This window comes from Somniosus microcephalus, chromosome 28 (genome assembly GCF_052327205.1).
Source record: "Somniosus microcephalus isolate GS21.2 chromosome 28, FLI_Smic_1.0, whole genome shotgun sequence".
Taxonomy (NCBI): Eukaryota; Metazoa; Chordata; class Chondrichthyes; order Squaliformes; family Somniosidae; genus Somniosus; species Somniosus microcephalus.
Genome location: NC_141014.1, coordinates 43,532,659 through 43,552,120, shown reverse-complemented (window position 1 = coordinate 43,552,120; position 19,462 = coordinate 43,532,659). Strand labels below are relative to the sequence as shown.

The following is a 19,462-nucleotide window of genomic DNA, read 5'->3' as shown; positions in this document are numbered from 1 at the left end:
CCGACCGTTGCTCAACTGTCGACCGCACGATTGGTCAACCTTCACGTCACTCAATGCTAATGAGCAAATGAGCGGAACTTTTCCATTTAATGAGCGGAATTTTGAACGTTTTGGATACCGTGGGCGGAATTTTTGTCCGGCCGAAACGTAAATACACCTATGACCAGACCATAATCGTAAGCTTTCTTTTGACGTGACGTTCGCGTCGGTATGCTCTATAACTTTCAAACGTATAGAGAACGGACAGACAGACAGACAGAAGAGCCGCTTTATATATATAGACTAGCTGGGGGAGCCCGGCGGTGCCGAGGCTTTTTGAGGGCATGCTGTTGTTGGAAGAGAGAGAGGGAGCGACTGGGGGAAGAGAGAGAGGGAAGGAGAGAGAGAGAGAGAGGGAAGGAGAGACAGAGGGAAGGAGAGAGAGAGAAGGAGAGAGAGAGAGGGAAGGAGAGTGAGAGAGAGAGGGAAGGAGAGAGAGAGAGGTGAAGGAGAGAGAGAGAGAGGGAAGGAGAGAGAGAGAGAGGGAAGGAGAGAGAGAGAGAGAGAAGGAGAGAGAGAGAGGGAAAGAGAGGGAAGGAGAGAGAGAGAGGGGGGAGGAGAGAGAGGGGGAAGGAGAGAGAGAGAGGGGGTAGGAGAGCGAGAGAGAGAGGGAAGGAGAGAGAGACGGGTTAGAGAGAGAGAGAGACTGGGGGAGAGAGAGACTGGGGGGAGAAGAGAGAGAGAGACTGGGGGAGAAGAGAAAGAGAGAGAGATTGGGGGAGAAGAGAAGAGAGATTGGGGAAGAGAGAGAGATTGGGAGTGTGTGAGAGAGAGAGAGAGAGACTGGAAGTGTGAGAGCGCGAGACAGAGTGTGAGAGAGAGAGAGACTGGGAGTGTAAGAGAGATTGAGAGAGATTGGGAGTCGTGGGAGAGAGAGGGACTGGGAGTGTGAGAGAGATTGGGAGTGTGATAGAGAGAGACTGGGAGTGAGAGAGAGAGAGACTGGGAATGTGAGAGAGAGAGAGAGAGAGACTGGGCGTGTGAGAGAGAGAGAGAGACTGGAGTATGAGAGAGAGAGAGACTGGGAGTGAGAAAGAGAGAGAGAGACTGGGTGTGTGAGAGAGAGAGAGAGACTGGGAGTGTGAGAGAGAGAGAGAGAGAGAGACTGGGAGTGTGAGAGAGAGAGAGACAGGAGTGAGAGAGAGAGAGAGACTGGGAGTGTGAGAGAGAGAGGGAGAGGCTGGGAGTGTGAGAGAGAGAGAGACAGTGAGTGAGAGAGAGAGAGAGTGAGAGACTGGGAGAGTGAGAGAGAGAGAGAGAGAGAGAGAGACGGAGTGAGAGAGAGAGAGCGAGAGAGAGACTGGAGTGAGAGAGAGAGAGACTGGGAGTGTGAGAGAGAGAGAGACTGGAGTGTGTGAGAGAGAGAGAGAGAGACTGGGAGTGTGAGAGAGAGAGAGAGACTGGGAGTGTGAGAGAGAGAGAGAGAGACTGGGAGTGAGAGAGAGAGAGAGACTGGGAGTGTGTGAGAGAGAGAGAGAGATTGGGAGTGAGAGAGAGAGAGAGAGAGAGAGAGACTGGGAGTGTGAGAGAGAGAGAGAGAGAGAGAGACTGGGTGTGAGGAGAGGGAGAGATTGGGAGTGTGAGAGAGAGAGAGACTGGGAATGTGTGAGAGAGAGAGAGAGACTGGGAGTGTGTGAGAGAGAGAGAGAGAGACTGGGAGTGTGAGAGAGAGAGAGAGACTGGGAGTGAGAGAGAGAGAGAGAGACTGGGAGTGAGAGAGAGAGAGAGACTGGGAGTGTGAGAGAGAGAGTCTGTGATTGTGAGAGAGAGTGGGAGTCTGTGTGTGAGAGAGAGAGAGAGACCTGGGAGTGTGAGAGAGAGAGAGAGACTGGGAGTGTGTGAGAGAGAGAGAGAGAGTGGGAGTGTGTGAGAGAGAGGGAGAGAATGGGAGTGTGTGTGAGAGAGAGAGAGAGTGGGAGTGTGTGTGAGAGAGAGAGAGAGTGTGAGTGTGTGTGAGAGAGAGATAGAGAGTGGGAGTGTGTGTGAGAGAGAGAGAGACTGGGAGTGTGTGTGAGAGAGAGAGAGAGAGACTGGGAGTGTGAGAGAGAGACTGGAGTGAGAGAGAGAGAGAGACTGGGAGTGAGAGAGAGAGAGACTGGGAGTGAGAGAGAGAGAGAAACTGGGAGTGAGGAGAGAGAGAGCGAGAGAGAGAGACTGAGAGTGAGAGAGAGAGAGAGAGAGACTGGAGTGCGTGAGAGAGAGAGACTGGAGTGTGTGTGAGAGAGAGAGAGACTGGGAGTGAGAGAGAGAGAGAGAGACTGGTAGTGTGAGAGAGAGAGAGAGAGACTGGGAGTGTGTGAGAGAGAGAGAGAGACTGGGAGTGTGTGTGAGAGAGAGAGAGAGAGAGTGGATGTGAGAGGGAAAGAGACTGGGAGTGAGAGAGAGAGAGAGAGAGAGATTGGGAGTGAGAGAGAGAGAGAGAGAGACTGGGAATGTGACAGAGAGACTGGGAGTTTGAGAGAGAGAGAGAGAGACTGTAAGTGGGAGTGAGAGAGAGAGAGTGAGAGAGAGAGAGAGACTGGGAGTGTGAGAGAGTGAGAGAGAGAGTGGGAGTGTGTGAGAGAGAGAGAGAGTGGGAGTGTGAGAGAGAGAGAGATAGAGTGGGAGTGTGAGAGAGAGAGTGGGAGTGAGAGAGAGAGAGAGAGAGTGTGAGAGAGAGCGCGAGTGGGGGAAGAGAGATCGCGAGTGGCGGGGGAGAGAGAGCGCGAGTGGGGGGGAGAGAGAGCGCGAGTGGGGGCGGAGAGAGAGCGCGAGTGGGGGGGTGAGCGAGCGCGAGTGGGGGGAGAGAGAGCGCAAGTAGGGGGGAGAGAGAGCGCGAGTGGGGGGGAGAGAGTGCGCGAGTTGGGGGGGAGAGGGAGCGCGAGTGGGGGGGACAGAGAGCGCGAGTGGGGGTTGAGAGAGAGCGCGAGTGGGGGGGGAGAGAGAGCGCGAGTGGGGGGGACAGAGAGCGCGAGTGGATGGGGAGAGAGAGCGCGAGTGGGGGGGAAGAGAGAGAGCGACTGGGGGGGAAGAGAGAGGGCGACTGGGGGGGAAGAGAGAGAGCGACTGGGGGGGAAGAGAGAGAGCGACTGGGGGGGAAGAGAGAGAGCGACTGGGGGGGAAGAGAGAGAGCGATGGGGGGGAAGAGAGAGAGCGACTGGGGGGAGAAGAGAGAGAGCGACTGGGGGAAGAGAGAGCGATGGGGGGGAAGAGAGAGAGCGACTGTGGGGGGAAGAGAGAGAGCGGCTGGGGGGGAAGAGAGAGAGCGACTGGGGGGGAAGAGAGAGAGCGACTGGGGGGGAAGAGAGAGAGCGACTGGGGGGGGAAGAGAGAGAGCGACTGGGGGGGAAGAGAGAGAGCGACTGGGGGGAAGCGAGAGAGCGAGTGGGGGGGGAAGAGAGAGAGCGAGTGGGGGGAAGAGAGAGAGCGAGTGGGGGGGAAGAGAGAGAGCGATTGGGGGGGACGAGAGAGAGCGATTGGGGGGGAAGAGAGAGAGTGAGTGGGGGGGAAGAGAGAGAGCGAGTGGGGGGGGAAGAGAGAGACCGACTGGGGGGGAAGAGAGAGAGCGACGGGCGGGAAGAGAGAGAGCGAAGAGAGAGAGCGAGTGGTGGGGAAGAGAGAGAGTGAATGGGGGGGAAGAGAGAGAGCGAGTGGGGGGGAAGAGAGACAGCGAGTGGGGGGAAGAGAGAGCGAGTGGGGGGGGAAGAGAGAGAGCGAGTGGGGCGGAAGAGAGGGAGCGAGTGGGGGGGAAGAGAGAGAGCGAGTGGGGGGAAGAGAGAGAGCGAGTGGGGGGGAAGAGAGAGAGCGAGTGGGGGGGGAAGAGAGAGAGCGAGTAGGGGGGGAAGAGAGAGAGCGAGTGGGGGGGAAGAGAGAGAGCGAGTGGGGGGGAAGAGAGAGAGCGAGTGGGGGGGAAGAGAGAGAGCGAGTGTGGGGGGAAGAGAGAGAGCGAGTGGGGGGGAAGAGAGTGAGCGAGTGGGGGGGAAGAGAGAGAGTGAGTGGGGGATGGCCCGGCAGCGATTGGTCGACCGTCGGTCAACTGTCGACTGCACGATTGGTCAACCTTCACGTCACTCAATGCTAATGAGCAAATGAGCGGAACTTTTCCCATTTAATGAGCGGAATTTTGAACGTTTTTTGGATACCGCGGGTGGAATTTTTGTCCGGCCGAAACGTAAATACGCCTATGACCGATCCGTAATCGTAAGCTTTCTTTTGACATGACGTGCGCATAGGTACGCTCTATAACTTTCAAACGTATAGAGAACGGACAGACAGACAGACAGAAGAGCCGCTTTATATATAATAACTAGCTGGGGTGAGCCCGGTGTTGCCGAGGCTTTTTCGGGGGCATGTTGTTGGATGCGAGAGAGAGAGCGAGTTGGGGGGAAGAGAGAGAGAGAGAGAGCGCGAGCTAGGGGGAAGAGAGAGAGCAGGAGAGGCAGGGAGAGGGGGGGCGGGAAGGAGAGAAAGGGATGGGGGGGAAGCGGTTTGGGAGAGAGGGGAACTCAAGAACCCTCTGCCATGTTTATAAAGCTGTTTATAAAACTGTTGGGATTGAAGAACTCTTCCCAAGCACCAGGAGTGATATTACATTATTCACAAAGATTCAGTGAATGAGTTGAATAGTGAAATAAAAGATACAATCGCAGACATTTACAGGTCAGTTTAGAAATCAACAGTGAACATTTATTTCAATAATGTAGAATAATAGAACATTTTACAATATGCTGGAGTTACAACCAAAGACTAAGTGAATACTCCTTCTGGTAAAAGTTTGAAAACCTAATAGGTTTGGTATTGTACAGAGTGTACAGAGTGATTTTATAATCAATAAGAGTTCTGTTGAGTGGTTCAAGTGCCCACTTGTGGGCCTTTGTACTCTTCCCACACAATGAGCTTAAACTTTTGAAGCAGCTAAACAGCACCAGTTCCTTTGCTAATGTTACACACTGGGTGTTGTTGTCTTGTCAGATCCAGAGGGAGAGCAAAGGTTGAGTGGGCAGTGTGACCTCCTTGGAGAAAAGTTGCAGCGGTTCCTGATGAGGCAACAGCCAGTGCAATGAATCTTGTCAGATCCAGAGGGAGAGCAAAGGTTGAGTGGGCGATGCGACCACCTTGGAGCAGAGTTCCAGCGATTCCTGATGAGGCAACATTGAATGTTTGATTAAGTAAGGAGAAAATCATACACAAAAAGGGGAAAAATACGTTTAAGGCAGTGAAATTACTTGGTGGGATATATTGGTGTTATTTTACACCTTTCTCTTTAGTTAAAGTTGAGATTAACCATGCTGGTGTGTGTTAAAGTATATTATCTGCTATATAGCATGCTATACAGGATAACACTGCATCTTACCTGAAAGCATTCAGCTTTCTATTTGAGTGGGCAGTGCGACCTCCTTGGAGAAGAGTTGCGGCGATTCCTGAGGAGGCAACATTGAATGTTTGATTAAGCAAGGAGAAAATCATACACAAAAAGGGGAAAAATATTTTTAAGGCAGTGAAATTACTTTGTACGATATTTGTGCACAAACAATTAGTGAGTTTGAGGAATTAGGCTATTTACTTTAAATGGGCTAAGGCATAATTTCAGGTCCCAAAAGACTACCCAGAGACCAGATGCAGTATGTAATAATAAATTACCAGTGACTGAGAATTGGTGTTATTTTTCACCTTTCTCTTTAGTTAAATTTGAGATTAACCGTGCTGGTGTGTGTTAAAGTGTATTATCTGCTATATAGCATGCTGTACAGAATAACACTGCATCTTACCTGAAAGCATTCAGCTTTCTATTTGAGTGGGCAGTGCGACCTCCTTGGAGAAGAGTTGCAGCGGTTCCTGATGAGGCAACAGCCAGTGCAATGAATCTTGTCAGATCCAGAGGGAGAGCAAAGGTTGAGTGGGCAGTGCAACCTCCTTGGAGAAGAGTTGCAGCGATTTCTGATGAGGCAACTTTGAATGTTTGATTAAGCAAGGAGAAAATCATACACAAAAAGGAGAAAAATACTTTTAAGGAAGTGAAATTACTTGGTGGGATATATTGGCGTTATTTTACACCTTTCTCTTTAGTTAAAGTTGAGATTAACCGTGCTGGCGTGTGTTAAAATATATTATCTACTATATAGCATGCTGTACAGGATAACACTGCATCTTACCTGAAAGCATTCAGCTTTCTATTTGAGTGGGCAGCGTGACCTCCTGGGAGAAGAGTTGCAGCGATTCCTGATGAGGCAACATTGAATGATTGATTAAGCAAGGAGAAAATCATATACAAAAAGGGGAAAAATACTTTTAGGGCAGTGAAATTACTTTGTAGGATATTTGTGTACAAACAATTAGTGAGTTTGAGGAGTTAGCCTATTTATTTTAAATGGGCTAAGGCATAATTTCAGGTCCGAAAAGACTACCCAGAGACCACATGCAGTATGTAATAATAAATTACCAGTGACTGATAATTGGTGTTATTTTTCACCTTTCTCTTTAGTTAAAGTTGAGATTAACCGTGCTGGTGTGTGCTAAGGTATATTATCTGCTATATAGCATGCTGTACAGAATAACACTGCATCTTACCTGAAAGCATTCAGCTTTCTACTTGAGTGGGCAGTGCGACCTCCTTGGAGAAGAGTTGCAGCGGTTCCTGATGAGGCAACAGCCAGTGCAATGAATCTTGTCAGATACAGAGGGAGAGCAATGGTTGAGTGTGCAGTGCAACCTCCGTGGATAAGAGTTGCAGCGATTTCTGATGAGGCAACATTGAATGTTTGATTAAGCAAGGAGAAAATCATACACAAAAAGGAGAAAAATACTTTTAAGGCAGTGAAATTACTTGGTGGGATATATTGGTGTTATTTTACAACTTTCTCTTTAGTTAAAGTTGAGATTAACCGTGCTGGTGTGTGTTAAAGTATATTGGCCTAGAAATTCAGTTGTGTTCGCCAGCCATTAGCGCCATAAGAGGAGTAGATCTTGAGCGCTAGGCACTTAGCGGCCGGGCGCAGAACGATCTGCGCCTACGCCCAACTTCAGTAGACATTTAGCGCCGGCGCAAAGTGTTTGCACGCGCTCAGCTGCGCGCGCAGCTTATGATGTCATTTCTTCGTGCAACGCCGTTTGTGCACCCCAAACCAGAACTTCAGTGGCGCCCGCCCAATGTGGGCGTGGGGCTGTTAAGAACTGTGAAGTGGAACGCAGCAGAGGCCCTGCAGTTCTCGGGGAGCACTAATTAAAGGGCACTTAGACTGAACTATAAAGGCCAGCCATTTTGCTGCAATGACTTTAGTGCAACGGATTTCTGGACAGAGACCAAGGAAGAGACCTTACTGATTTGGGCCAACATAGGAGAGGTATTTTTGGCTTCTGGCCAGAGCTTGGAAACTTGACTCATTGTGATTTCACTGTTTGCAAGTATATTATGGGGGCTGCATGGGGTTCCAACCCTCAGTTCCAGCATTATGTGCAAAGGGCTCGCAGACGCTGTGTGAGAGGGGCAGCCATGCCTAGACGCAGAGGGGCCATCAGGCGTCAGCAACGTAGGCCTTACCCACTCATGGAATACCGCCAGCAGGAGTCCTATCTCACCATGACTGCCGCGCAGTGTGTTAAGAGGCTGCGCTTCAGAAGGGAGGTGGTTGCAGAGATCTGCCAGCTGCTTCACAGAGATCTGCGTCCACAGCTGATGTGCAGGACGTCTCTGTCGGTGGAAGTGAAGGTCACGGTGGCTCTGAACTTTTATGCAAGCGGCTCCTTCCAAGCCGCTGCTGGGGACATAGCTAACATCTCCCAATTCGCCGTGCATCGCTGCATCCGGCAGGTCACCGATGCCCTTTTCACAAGGAGACACCAATTCATCTCCTTCCCCATGACCCTAGAGAGGCAGGAGCAGCGTGCAGTTGGATTTGCGAGGATCGCCGACTTCCCCATGGTGCAGGGCGCCATTGACTGCACGCATGTGGCTATGCGGGCACCTATCGACAATGCCGAGGATTACTGCAACCGGAAGGGCTACCATTCCCTCAATGTACAGCTGGTGTGTGACCACAGGCAGCGCATCCTAGCTGTCAATGCCCGCTTTCCAGGCAGCAGCCACGATGCATTTATCCTGCACCAGACTACTGTGGCTGACATGTTCCAGGCACAGCCTCCCCCAAGAGGATGGCTTATCGGGGACAAAGGCTATCCTTTGTGTACATGGCTCATGACCCCGCTCCGTGCACCCAGGACCCCTGCTGAGGAGGCATACAACGAAAGCCATCAAGCCACAAGGAACATCATAGAGCAAACGATTGGCATCCTCAAGCAATGATACCGCTGCCTGGATCACTCCGGCGGATCTCTGCAGTATTCGCCGGATAGAGTCTCCCAGTTCGTCGTCGTTTGCTGCATGCTGCACAACCTGGCTATCCGCAGGACTCAGGCACTGCCACCTCACGTTGGACCAGCACCTCAGGAGGACGAGCAGGAGGACCATGAGGAGGAGGAGGAGGAGGAGGAGGAGGAGTACCAGCCCAGGAGGGAGCCACAAGGTCCAAGGGCCGTCCGTCGGTGGCTTATTGAATGACTCTTCTAGGCCCCCTGTCAGGGAATGGCTTGCGGCAATGAAGGCAGATGAATGCAGCCGCTCCGCAAGCCCTCAGCCGGTTAACGCAACAACCACTTGAAACATCACACATGGACAAGCTGAATAAAGAAAAACCTGTATTGAACAAACTCAGGGCCCTTCCCACATGAAACCCAAAAACACACAACACCCCCAAAAAACACTCAAATACATATCTCACACCCACAACCTGGGGAGGAATAACAAAAGTTGTCCATCCAAATGGCCTTCATCCTCGGCCTTACCAAAAGAACCCCCCCCATAGAGAACACAAACACCCCCATATAAAAAAACATTTGCCTTCATCCTTGGCCTTATCAAAAGAACCCCCCACATAGAGGACACAAACACCCCCATATAAAAAAACATTTGCCATCATCCTCGGCCTTACCAAAAGAACCCCCCCCCATAGAGAACACAAACACCCCCATATAAAAAAACATTTGCCAACACGCTCTACTTTGCGTGCCGAGAGGGCGAGTACTTGTCCAGGCTTTCCCGGCCCCTGGCCGACCTGCTGCTCCGCCTCAACCTGGGCCCTGTGGGTGTTGCAAGGCTGGGGGAAGGCTCCTGAGGGGCACATTGCGTGACGGCAGATGCCCTTGGGGGTCGGCCTAGACGAGCTCTGGACCTCGAGAGACCGGCTGCTGACTGCTGCAGCTGTGGCTGGGCAGCATCAGTCTCTCCAGCAGCTCGTCGCAGCTTTGCTGGGGGGAGTGGCAGTAGCGGCTGCAGCAATGGGGGCAAGCTGGATGATACCAGGCGCTCGCTGGTCGCCAGAGACACTGGCACTCGGCCGGGCTGGCACTGCAGCAAGCGCAGCAATCTGGTGAAGAACAGACTGCTGTGCTGCTGCAGCGCGGCGGGTGCCCTGGCGATGCGTGCGTGACACAGCGAGTGTGGCAGCAGTGAGTGCCCGTACTGCCCTGGTCTGTGCCTGCATCAGACCAGCCAGCGACTGCACGGCACCACTGATCAACTCTCCACTCGCTGCCTGTGCTGCCCTGAATTCGGCCCGACTCGCGTCCTGTGATGCCCCGAATTCGGCCCGACTCGCGTCCTGTGATGCCCTGAATTGTGCCCGACTCGCGTCTTGTGATGCCCCGAATTGTGCCCGACTCGCGTCCTCTGATGCCCCGAATTGTGCCCGACTCGCGTCCTGTGATGCCCCAAATTGTTTGAGACCCCTGGCCTGTGCTGCCGCGAGTTGTTCGAAACCCCTGGCCTGTGAGGCCCCGAAATCGGACACACTATGAGCCAGGGACTCGATGGCCTCAGGCAACCGTGCCACAACCCCCATGAACTCGGTGTGCTGGCGATCCGAGTCCGCGGACATTTGATCGAGGAGGCGTACCTCCTGGGCAAGGACCGTCTCCGGACTGGAGGCCGGACTCTCCCTCTGGGGAGAAGGCCGCCGAGCTGTCCGACCCTTCCCGCGTGGCTGCACGCCACTGGGCCCAGCAACTACACTCCCCTGCAACATTTCCCCCCTCTGGGGAGAAGGCCGCCGAGCTGCCCACCCTTCCCGCGTGGCTGGATGCCACTGGGCACAGGAGCTACACTCCCCTGCAACACTTCCCCCCTCTGGGGAGAAGGCAGCCGAGCTGCCCGACCCTTCCCGCATGGCTGGACGCCACTGGGCACAGGAGCTACACTCCCCTGCAACACTTCCCCCTGGCTCTCCTCCAGGGAAGATGTGTCCCCTTCATTGCCATCCCCTGGCGTGGATGAGGGTTCCCCCAATGTGCTGCCTACCTCTTGCTCCTCCTCATCCTCCTCTTCTGAGGGACTGACACTCGCAGCTTCAGGGACCTCCTCCTCACCAGCTGAAAGCAGGAAGGCACAAGAGTAGCTTTAGATTGAGGACAGGGCGTCAGCGAGGGAGGCATGAGTGGTGGCATTCTGCGCATTGGTCGGACAGTGGCAAAGGATGTAGATCTGAAGCGCAAGGGGAACGAGAGAGGTCCAAACGGTCATGTCCTTACCATTGGGGCCCAGCACAGGGTCGGCATCGCCAATTGCAACGGGGCCAATCACCCGGGCACCCATGAGTCAACCCATGTGCTCCTCCAGGTCACTGAGCTGCTGGAACTGGGCACGGCCTCCCCCGGTGACAGTCCGGCTCTTCAGATTCTGAGCCAGCTTGGCCTGCAAGAGAAAGGACGGCCTGTAAGTACAGTGTTGTGCCCTGTTGTTGTGTGCACTGCCTCCCATGGTCGAATAGCTTGGCCAGTGAGGTGCCCTGTTGTTGTGTGCACTGCCTCCCATGGTCGAATAGCTTGGCCAGTGTGTAAAGTGCAGAAAGTGCAATTGATGTTCATGCCAGTGCCATAGCTGCTGGATGAGGGCTGGCCATTAGGCCTTTGAGGTCCCTTTGCCCATATTGTGAGGTGCACATGCAAGGATGAGGAGGACACTGGAAAGGGTACTCACCCTGACCAACCGAGTGAGGTCGTTAAACTTTTTCCGGCATTGGACACCAGTCCTGGGGACATCGCTGTTGGCTGTGACCCTCTGAGCGATTTCCCTCCAGGCTCTCCTGTACACCATCTTGGGAGGCTTCTTGCCACTGTCCGGGAACAAGATGTGGCTTCTCTTCTCCAAAGCCCTAACCAGCACCTTTAAATCATGGGCAGAGAAGCGCTGTGCTCGCTCACGGGCCCTCTGCATCCTTCCTGGTGCTATTTTTCTCCAACAGCAGTGTTTAGGCCTAGCTGGAGGGCTGCAGTATCCAGGGCGTGGCAGCAGACCAAGTCGACCCTTCCCCCTTTAAGTGCTGGCCGGCGCCAGGTTGTCTGCTGTCAATCAAAACATGACCGCACCTGCGCTGCGCCCTGCCTCGGCAGTGTCAGTCTGCACCGCCGGCTTAGCACCTAAAGATGGGCGTGCAATGCCAGTTTTAGCGCTCGAGCAAACTCCTTGGCCAAAGCTACCGAATATCGGCGAAGTGGCCTCCACTTTCCGGTGGGCGCAAACTTTAGCGGCCGCCCGACTTTACCGCCCCAAAAGTGGCTATACTGAATTTCTAGGCCCCTATCTGCTATATAGCATGCTGTACAGGATAACACTGCATCTTACCTGAAAGCATTCAGCTTTCTACTTGAGTGGGCAGTGCGACCTCCTTGGAGAAGAGTTGCAGCGGTTCCTGATGAGGCAACAGCCAGTGCAATGAATCTTGTCTGATACAGAGGGAGAGCAAAGGTTGAGTGGGCAGTGCGACCTCCTTGGAGAAGAGTTGCAGCGATTCCTGATGAGGCAACATTGAATATTTGATTAAGCAAGGAGAAAAACATACACAAAAAGGGGAAAAAAATTTTAAGGCAGTGAAATTATTTTGTAGGATATTTGTGTACAAACAATTAGTGAGTTTGAGGAATTAGGCTATTTATTTTAAATGGGCTAAAGCATAATTTCAGGTCCCAAAAGTCTACCCAGAGACCACATGCAGTATGTAATAATAAATTACCAGTGACTGATAATTGGTGTTATTTTTCACCTTTCTCTTTAGTTAAAGTTGAGATTAACCGTGCTGGTGTGTGTTAAGGTATATTATCTGCTATATAGCATGCTGTACAGGATAACACTGCATCTTACCTGAAAGCATTCAGCTTTCTACTTGAGTGGGCATTGCGACCTCCTTGGAGAAGAGTTGCAGCGGTTCCTGATGAGGCAACAGCCAGTGCAATTAATCACTTAGAGCGAAGCATGCTTCTGTCATTGTTGCATGTCAATGAATGTCATCCTCAAAGATTACTCTCCTGGGGCAAGCTTTTATAAAGGAGGTACAGAGATGGCCAGTCAGAGTTTTGAGGTCATGAAATGATGTTCGGCTAGCAACCTCATGGAGTAGTAGATGAAGGTGAAAGTACTGTGTATTATTGCAGAGCCAGATCATAGACAACATTTTCTGTTTTCCCTGAGGGTGTTAAAATGAACAGATTTCTTGATGTGCCAACTCTTGAACATGCCACGTACAACTGGCCATGTGAAAAACAGGACGTCAGTAAGTTGATGCCAGCAACCTTCAAAGTCTGCCCTTGTGCCTTGTTTATTGACATTGCGAAACAAATTCTCACAGGCAACTGTTGCCTTCTGAATTGAAATGGAAAGTCAGTTGGTACCATAGGAATTGGAGGAATGAGAACATCCTCCCCTCTGGCACAGCCTGAGATGATGGTAGCCTCAATCACATGTGGCATGAGCTTTTTGACTACCAGTCTGGTTCCATTGCACAACTTGGGTGCAGATAAGTTTCTTAGGAGCATGATGGGGGCGCCTTCCTTTATTACCAGTTTGTGAGCAGGCGTTCCGGAAGGCTGCAATGAGTCCAATAAGTCAGTGGTGTAGTTTACCCCATCAGCACGGTCACAAACAGTATCAATGCTTTTATAGATTTGCTCTTGGCCAGGGAGTTTTTCAAGAAGCAGCGTGTTGATGTCATTGACAGTATCATTCCTGGGTGCAAGTATTGACCGTTCACACAGCCAGTTGTGATCTTTCAAATGATTGAGGAGGTTTGGATACACGTTTGAGATCAACTCATGAACTGTTTTTACTTGACAGGCAAAGTCTGGAGGAATTGTGATTTGTCCACTGCTGTCAACGGGCAACTTTCCTTCTCCTAATTGTAGTAAAAGTCGCACAAAGGATTCTGACATCTCGTCACCATGCATATGAACACGCATGTTTGTGGTCAAATGGACTGTTTGCACATTTCGCCACAGATGGGATGCCTTGAGACATGCATTGATTTCATCCGCTGTTGTTCCTCTTGGGACAACTGGCAGGATTTGGCGGAAATCACCTGCCAGCAACAGGGGGATGCCACCCATCAGGATATCGTTGTCTCTCAGATCTTTAAGAGTTCTGTTGACTGCTTCAAGTGACCTCTTGTGGGCCATTGTACACTCATCCCACACAATCAATCGAGACTTTTGAAGCATCTCAGCAGCACCAGTTCCTTTGCTAATGCGACACACTGGTTCTTCTTGTGTTGTCAGATCCAGAGGCAGAGCAAAGGTTGAGTGGGCAGTGCGACCTCCTTGCAGAAGAGTTGCAGCGATTCCTGATGAGGCAACAGCCAGTGCAATGAATCCCTTAGAGCGAACCGTGGCCAGCAAAAGATTGATCAGGAATGTCTTTCCTGTTCCACCAGGGGCATCGAGGAAGATAATGCCAGGAGTGTTGTTTTGCACCATATCGAGAACCAACCTGTAAGTCTGTTTCTGCTCTGGAAGCAATTTAGGCTCAGTGACTGTGACAAAGGAACTCAGTTCCTCAACATTGTAGGTAGTTTCTCTGAGGACCTCTCTGCTGAGACCTGGAGAATGATTCCTATTGGGAGATGTAAGGTTCAACTGAGTCAGAGACTTGCCAACCAATTTCAAAGTCTGGTCCTCCAAAAGGATCAATGCCTGATTGTACATCGCAGCAGTGTACTTGAGTGCCATTGTGGGGTTGGCTCTGGCGAGTTGGCATAAGATGTCTTCTGTGAGGCAGTCTTTGTGATCTGCCCACAATTGCTTTGGATTGGAAGGTGTGCAGAAGGCAATTATAAGGTCACAGAGTTTCCGTAGGCGATTGGCGGGGTAACACAGAGCAGCTTCTCTCATCGCTGCATCCCAATGAGTGTCACCCTCAATGAGGCCTCTCATGCGGCAAGCTTCTTGAAAAGAGTCACACAGATGGCCATTGACAGTCTTGAGGTCATTAAATGATGTCGGGCCAGCAACATCATGGAGGAGCAGACGAACGTGAAAGCACTCTGTGTTGTTTGGATGGACTGTGTAGACTCTGCCAAGTGCATCTGATGAGTACACCCCTGTATGACCAGAAACTTCCTTGTGACCTGCCCCAGGTCGGCGAGCCCGCCATGTCTTGTTTGGCTGCCAGGTGTAGTACTTGGGCACCTGATAATACAAAAGTGTCTTGGCAAAGTCATTTGTTTGGCACAACTGAAAGAATGCTGTAAGTTTTGTCTTTGGAGGTTCCTCAGCACATTGCCTGGCATCTCCTGGTCGGAATAAAACCCTTTGTCCATTTTCCAAGTGAACATCTAATTTAGTGATAGTGGGGTAACGCTTGTGGATGTCAAATCCAAAAGTTCGCCAGGCTGCCTCATTGCTGCAGATGTAACGGCCTGTCAAATGTGTGGTGATCTCATCATTTTGATTTTGTTGTCCAGCCATTTCAAGATCAAAGACAGCTTGGTCACTGCCCTTATGGATGTACTTGCACACATATTTGATCGGCTTAACTGAGTGGCAGTACTCCACATTGATGTGACATTTGAAGAGCCTGGATAGGAGTGGACAGTAAGGAACAATCCAACGGTTGTCAACTTCAAATGTCTGTCTTTCCTGTGTTGTCTCAGTTGACGGACCAGGTTGAGCTGAGTCGCTAGATTTTCTAGTTCGCATTTTAATGTGAGTGCTGAAACCCCCACTCTCTTTGCACCTTCTCCTGTAGGAAGGATAGCCATCCTCGCCATGCTGAGTTTGTTCACACAGTGGCTTTGGGTAGCCTTTTGTACATGCATTGTTTTTCATGCAGGGAGAAGAAGGGTTGTGTCAGCCACAAGGACCATGAATCATATTTTTTACAATAACATTAAACAGGATTGGATCCTTGTCCTTATCGGGTAGCTCTGCAGAGATCAAAGAATCAAGTTGATTGGGGTGAATCTTTGCCTGAAGCCAGAGTAAAAGATGAACATGAGGAAGTCCTCTCTTCTGCCACTCAATGCTGTAGATGTAGCAAAGGTGTGCACCAAAAAGTTTGCCTTTAATCACGAGTTTCATCAGGTTTTTAACTTTGAGGTTGAAGACCCGTGCTATGAGGTCATGCCTTTCAGTACCAGCTTTGGGTGGGAACTCCTGCCATTGGGGATTGCAAGTCATGGTGATGAAGAGGTCAGGTCTGCCATAGTTTCTGACATAGGTCATGGCATCTTGTGTGTGCTCATGCATGTACCTAGCACCTCCAACGAAGGTGGATGGTAGGATGACCAGTTGACCAATGTCCTCAGTGTTGCCATCATTGGCCACAGCATCTCATAAGTGTATATAGTCTGCGACTCTCAAATGTTTTTGGTTATGCCGGAACCAATTAAGCCGCTCTCCTTCTATTTTCGCAAACATGTCAGTGAGGAACTGCTGCAGAAGTCGTCCAGAGTGAAGCAGGTGGTTTGAAGCAGTTTGTCGTTCCATCAGCCTGTATGAATAGAATTCCATGGCAGAAACCATCTTTTGCCTTTGGGCTGTAGGTGGCACACCAGTTTTGGGGTCAACATGTGGGATCTTGTTATAGACATCGTATCCATCTTCCCCATGGCAAAGCAAAAGCGGGTATTGCAGAGGATCATATGACCTGTGAAACTCAGAAATTCCTTTAAGTGGACCACCTCTCATATGCAACACAATGCCCCATTGTTCAAATTCTAGGCCCACAATGACAATGGCTACTTCATTGGTGGTCGGAACATTGAAGCGTCGCTCATGTTCACCTGCAGGAGTCTTGTTAGCTTTGATGACAATTTTGAGGTCTTGATTTGTAATTTGTTCCATAGCTGTTTTGAAACTCTGAATGTATGGGTTTTGCTGATGAAGCATCCGCTGTAATGCAAGCAAAATATCCATTTTGTTGTGGTGGAGAACAACAGCGTCCCTGCGGCGATTGGCTTGCTCATCATCATCACCCAAGAAGTAGACCTGCAGAAACTGAGGTCTTTCGTTTGGTAGAGGAAGTAGGGAGCCAATTGTATGGTACACCTGTCCATGAACTTTAAAAGTTGGGCAAAATCCAGATTCACGCACTCTGTTTGCACCAAAAGAGGTAGTGAATCGGGGGGAATAGAGAGAGCAACTGGGGGGGAAGAGAGAGAGTGAGTGGTGGGGGGAGGGAGACAGCGAGAGAGACTGGAGGGGGAAGAGAGCGAGAGCGAATGGGGGAGAGAGAGTTTATTTATTTTTTCATGGAAAGACTGAAGTAAAATCTATATATAAAGAGATCATAACACACCATGCGCCGCCACTCACCTGCTCGCTTCCCTGTCCCCTGGGATCCCTGCAGTTCACGGTATTAAAGTTTAGGTTTTTAGGAAAAGTAGAGAACTTTACTCGGTAAATAACCAGTGCTGTGGTTGCACTGGCAGTTTGATTGGGCAATGCATCGGCACATTTACTCTATATCTAACCCAGGCCCCGCCCACTAATGAGCGTTAGGATTGGTCAACAGCTAATCAGCGGATTTAGTCTGTTTTGGAACATTTTTTAAAAGTAAACACGACTATGACACTCCCCTGATTGGTCAAGGGCTAATGAGGTTTGCAATTCAAATCACCGTTTCGCTCAACAACAACGAAACTCCCCTGATTGGTCAACGGCTAATGAGGTTTGCAAAGCAACTAAATGTTTCTCTCAACAACAAAATAACTCCCCTGATTGGTCAACGGCTAATGAGGTTTGCAATTCAAATCACCGTTTCGCTCAACAACAACAAAACTCCACTGATTGGTCACGGGAAGGGGGGGAAGGGGAAGGGGAAGGGGGGGAAGGGAAGGGGGGAAGGGGAAGGGGGGAGGGGAAGGGGAAGGGGAAGGGGGTAAGGGGGAGGGGAAGGGGGGGATGGGGAACGGGGGAAGGGGAAGGGGGGAAGGGGAAGGGGGGAAGGGAAGGGGGAGGGGAAGGGGAAGGGAAGGGGAAGGGGGGTAAGGGGGAGGGGAAGGGGGGGGATGGGGAACGGGGGAAGGGGAAGGGGGGAAGGGGATGGGGGGTGCTTGAATTCCGCCGACTGCGGCTCTAGTTGCCGGGGTAACCCTGCCACCCCGCACTGCCGAGTGCCGCACTCTCCGAGCCTCGCCGCCCCCCCCCCCCCCCGGCCGAGAGCCACGCTCTCCGAGCCCCGCCCCAGGCCCCAGCCGGCTTGAATTCCGCCGATTGCGGCTCTGGTTGCCGGGGTAACCCTGCCGCCCCGCACTGCCGAGTGCCGCGCTCTCCGAGCCTCGACCCCCCCCCCGGCCGAGAGCCACGCTCTCCGAGCCCTGCCCCCCCGGCCGGAATTCCGCCGATTGTGGCTCTGGTTGCCGGAGTAACCCTGCCGCCCCGCACTGCCGAGAGCCGCGCTCTCTGAGCCCTGCCCCCCACCCCGGCCGAGAGCCACGCTCTCCGAGCCCTGCCACCCCCTGGCCGGAATTCTGCCGATTGCGGCTCTGTTTGCGGGGTAACCCTGCCGCCCTGCACTGCCGAGAGCCGCGCTCTCCGAGCCCCGCCACCCCCCCGGCCGAGAGCCGCATTCTCCGAGCCCCGCCCCCCCGGCCGAGTGCCGCGCTCTCCGAGCCCCCCCCCCGGCCGAGAGCCCCGCTCTCCAAGCACCAGCCGACTCGCCACGCTCTCCGAGCCCCACACCCCCCCAGCCGAGCCGGCTTGAATTCCGCCGATTGCGGCTCTGGCTGCTGGGGTAACCCTTCCCGCTAACCAAGGCCGAGATCCGACGCCGCGTCTCACCTGCTCCTGCTGCGCATGCACCCTGACCCTCGTGGCTGAGGCCGTTGCCCTGGGTAATGTGACGGGGGGGGGTGGATGAGGAGCTTAGCAGAAGCCCTAGCTCGGGCCTGGCTGGGCAAGAAAGTCCCAGGCTTTCAGGCCTAACAAAAAAACGGGAAAGGTAGGAAAAAGAATGTTCAGTTAGAATAAATATTTACAAATGAATGAAGTTTTTTTTAAAACAATTTAATAAATTCAATTTTATTTTGCTGGAAATGTATATTTGAAAAGAAAGACGCAGAAAGCAGGAAAAAGAATGGAAGCAAGATGGCGGCCACGCACCTCGGTTCAGAAGGATAAGGCCCGCCCACACACGCAATGATTGGTCGACCGGTCAGGTCACCGAAGCGTAGGACTGGTCAATCGTCGAGTCACTCGACACTGAACTGTAGGACGGCACGCGCCAGGAACCCGCCGTAGGATTGGTCGACCTCGACGTCACACGGTCACTAATGAGATGCAAATGAGCGGAACGCTGAACGTTTTTCGGATACGCGGGCACAGTTTTGTCCGACCAAAAGGTAAATACACCTATGACTGGTCCGGAATCGCAAGCTTTCTTTTGAGGTGACGCATGCATCAGTACGCTCTATAACTTTCAAACGTATAGAACACGGACAGACAGGCAGACAGACAGACAGACATCGGACAGACAGACAGAAGAGCCGCTTTATATATATAGGTATATATAAGATAGATATATAGATAGATATAGATAGATAGACTAGCTGGAGTGCCCGGCAATGCCGAGGTTTTTTGAGGGGCATGTTGTTATGAAAAAAGAGAGGGGGCAGGGGGGAGGAGAGAGAGGGGGGGTGGAGAGGGTGGTGGGATGGGGGGAGGAGAGGGGGGAGGAGAGGGAGAGGGTGGAGGAGAGAGGGGGAGGGGGGAGGAGAGAGAGGGGGGGAGAGAGAGGGGGAGGAGAGAGAGGGGAAGGGCGGGAGGAGAGAGTGGGGAGGAGAGAGGGGGGAGGGGGGAAGTAGAGAGAGGGGGAGGGGGAGGAGAGGGGGGAAGGGGGTAGGAGAGAGGAGAGAGAGAGGGAGGGGGGAGGAGATAGAGGAGAGAGGGGGTGGAGAGAGAGGGGGGAGGGGGATGCCAGAGAGGGGGAGGAGAGGAGGGGGGAGGGGGGTGGCGAGGGGGAGGAGAGGGGGGTGGAGAGGGGGGGAGGAGAAATGGGTGAGGGGGATGGAGAGAGAGGGGGCGGAGAGAGGGGGAGAGGAGAGAGAGGGGGAGGGGGGGTAGGAGAGAGAGGGGGGGAGGAGAGAGCGGGGGGAGGGGGAGGAGAGAGAGTGGGGGAGGAGAGAGGGGG

At 52.3% G+C, this 19,462-nt stretch overlaps 1 protein-coding gene across 1 annotated transcript; it reads right to left on the bottom strand.

Moving 5' to 3' along the window:
* Positions 1-5,814: 5,814 nt before the first annotated feature.
* LOC147099699 (uncharacterized) lies at positions 5,815-15,986 on the bottom strand. Its single transcript, XM_085969083.1, has 5 exons — positions 12,206-15,986; positions 11,690-11,858; positions 6,586-6,754; positions 6,171-6,237; positions 5,815-5,955 (listed from the first exon to the last, which is right to left on the bottom strand). The coding sequence occupies exon 1, from the start codon at positions 15,157-15,159 to the stop codon at positions 12,487-12,489; it is 2,673 nt and encodes an 890-aa protein (XP_085825209.1). The 5' UTR covers positions 15,160-15,986; the 3' UTR covers positions 5,815-5,955; positions 6,171-6,237; positions 6,586-6,754; positions 11,690-11,858; positions 12,206-12,486.
* Between the last annotated feature and the right edge of the window lie 3,476 nt (positions 15,987-19,462).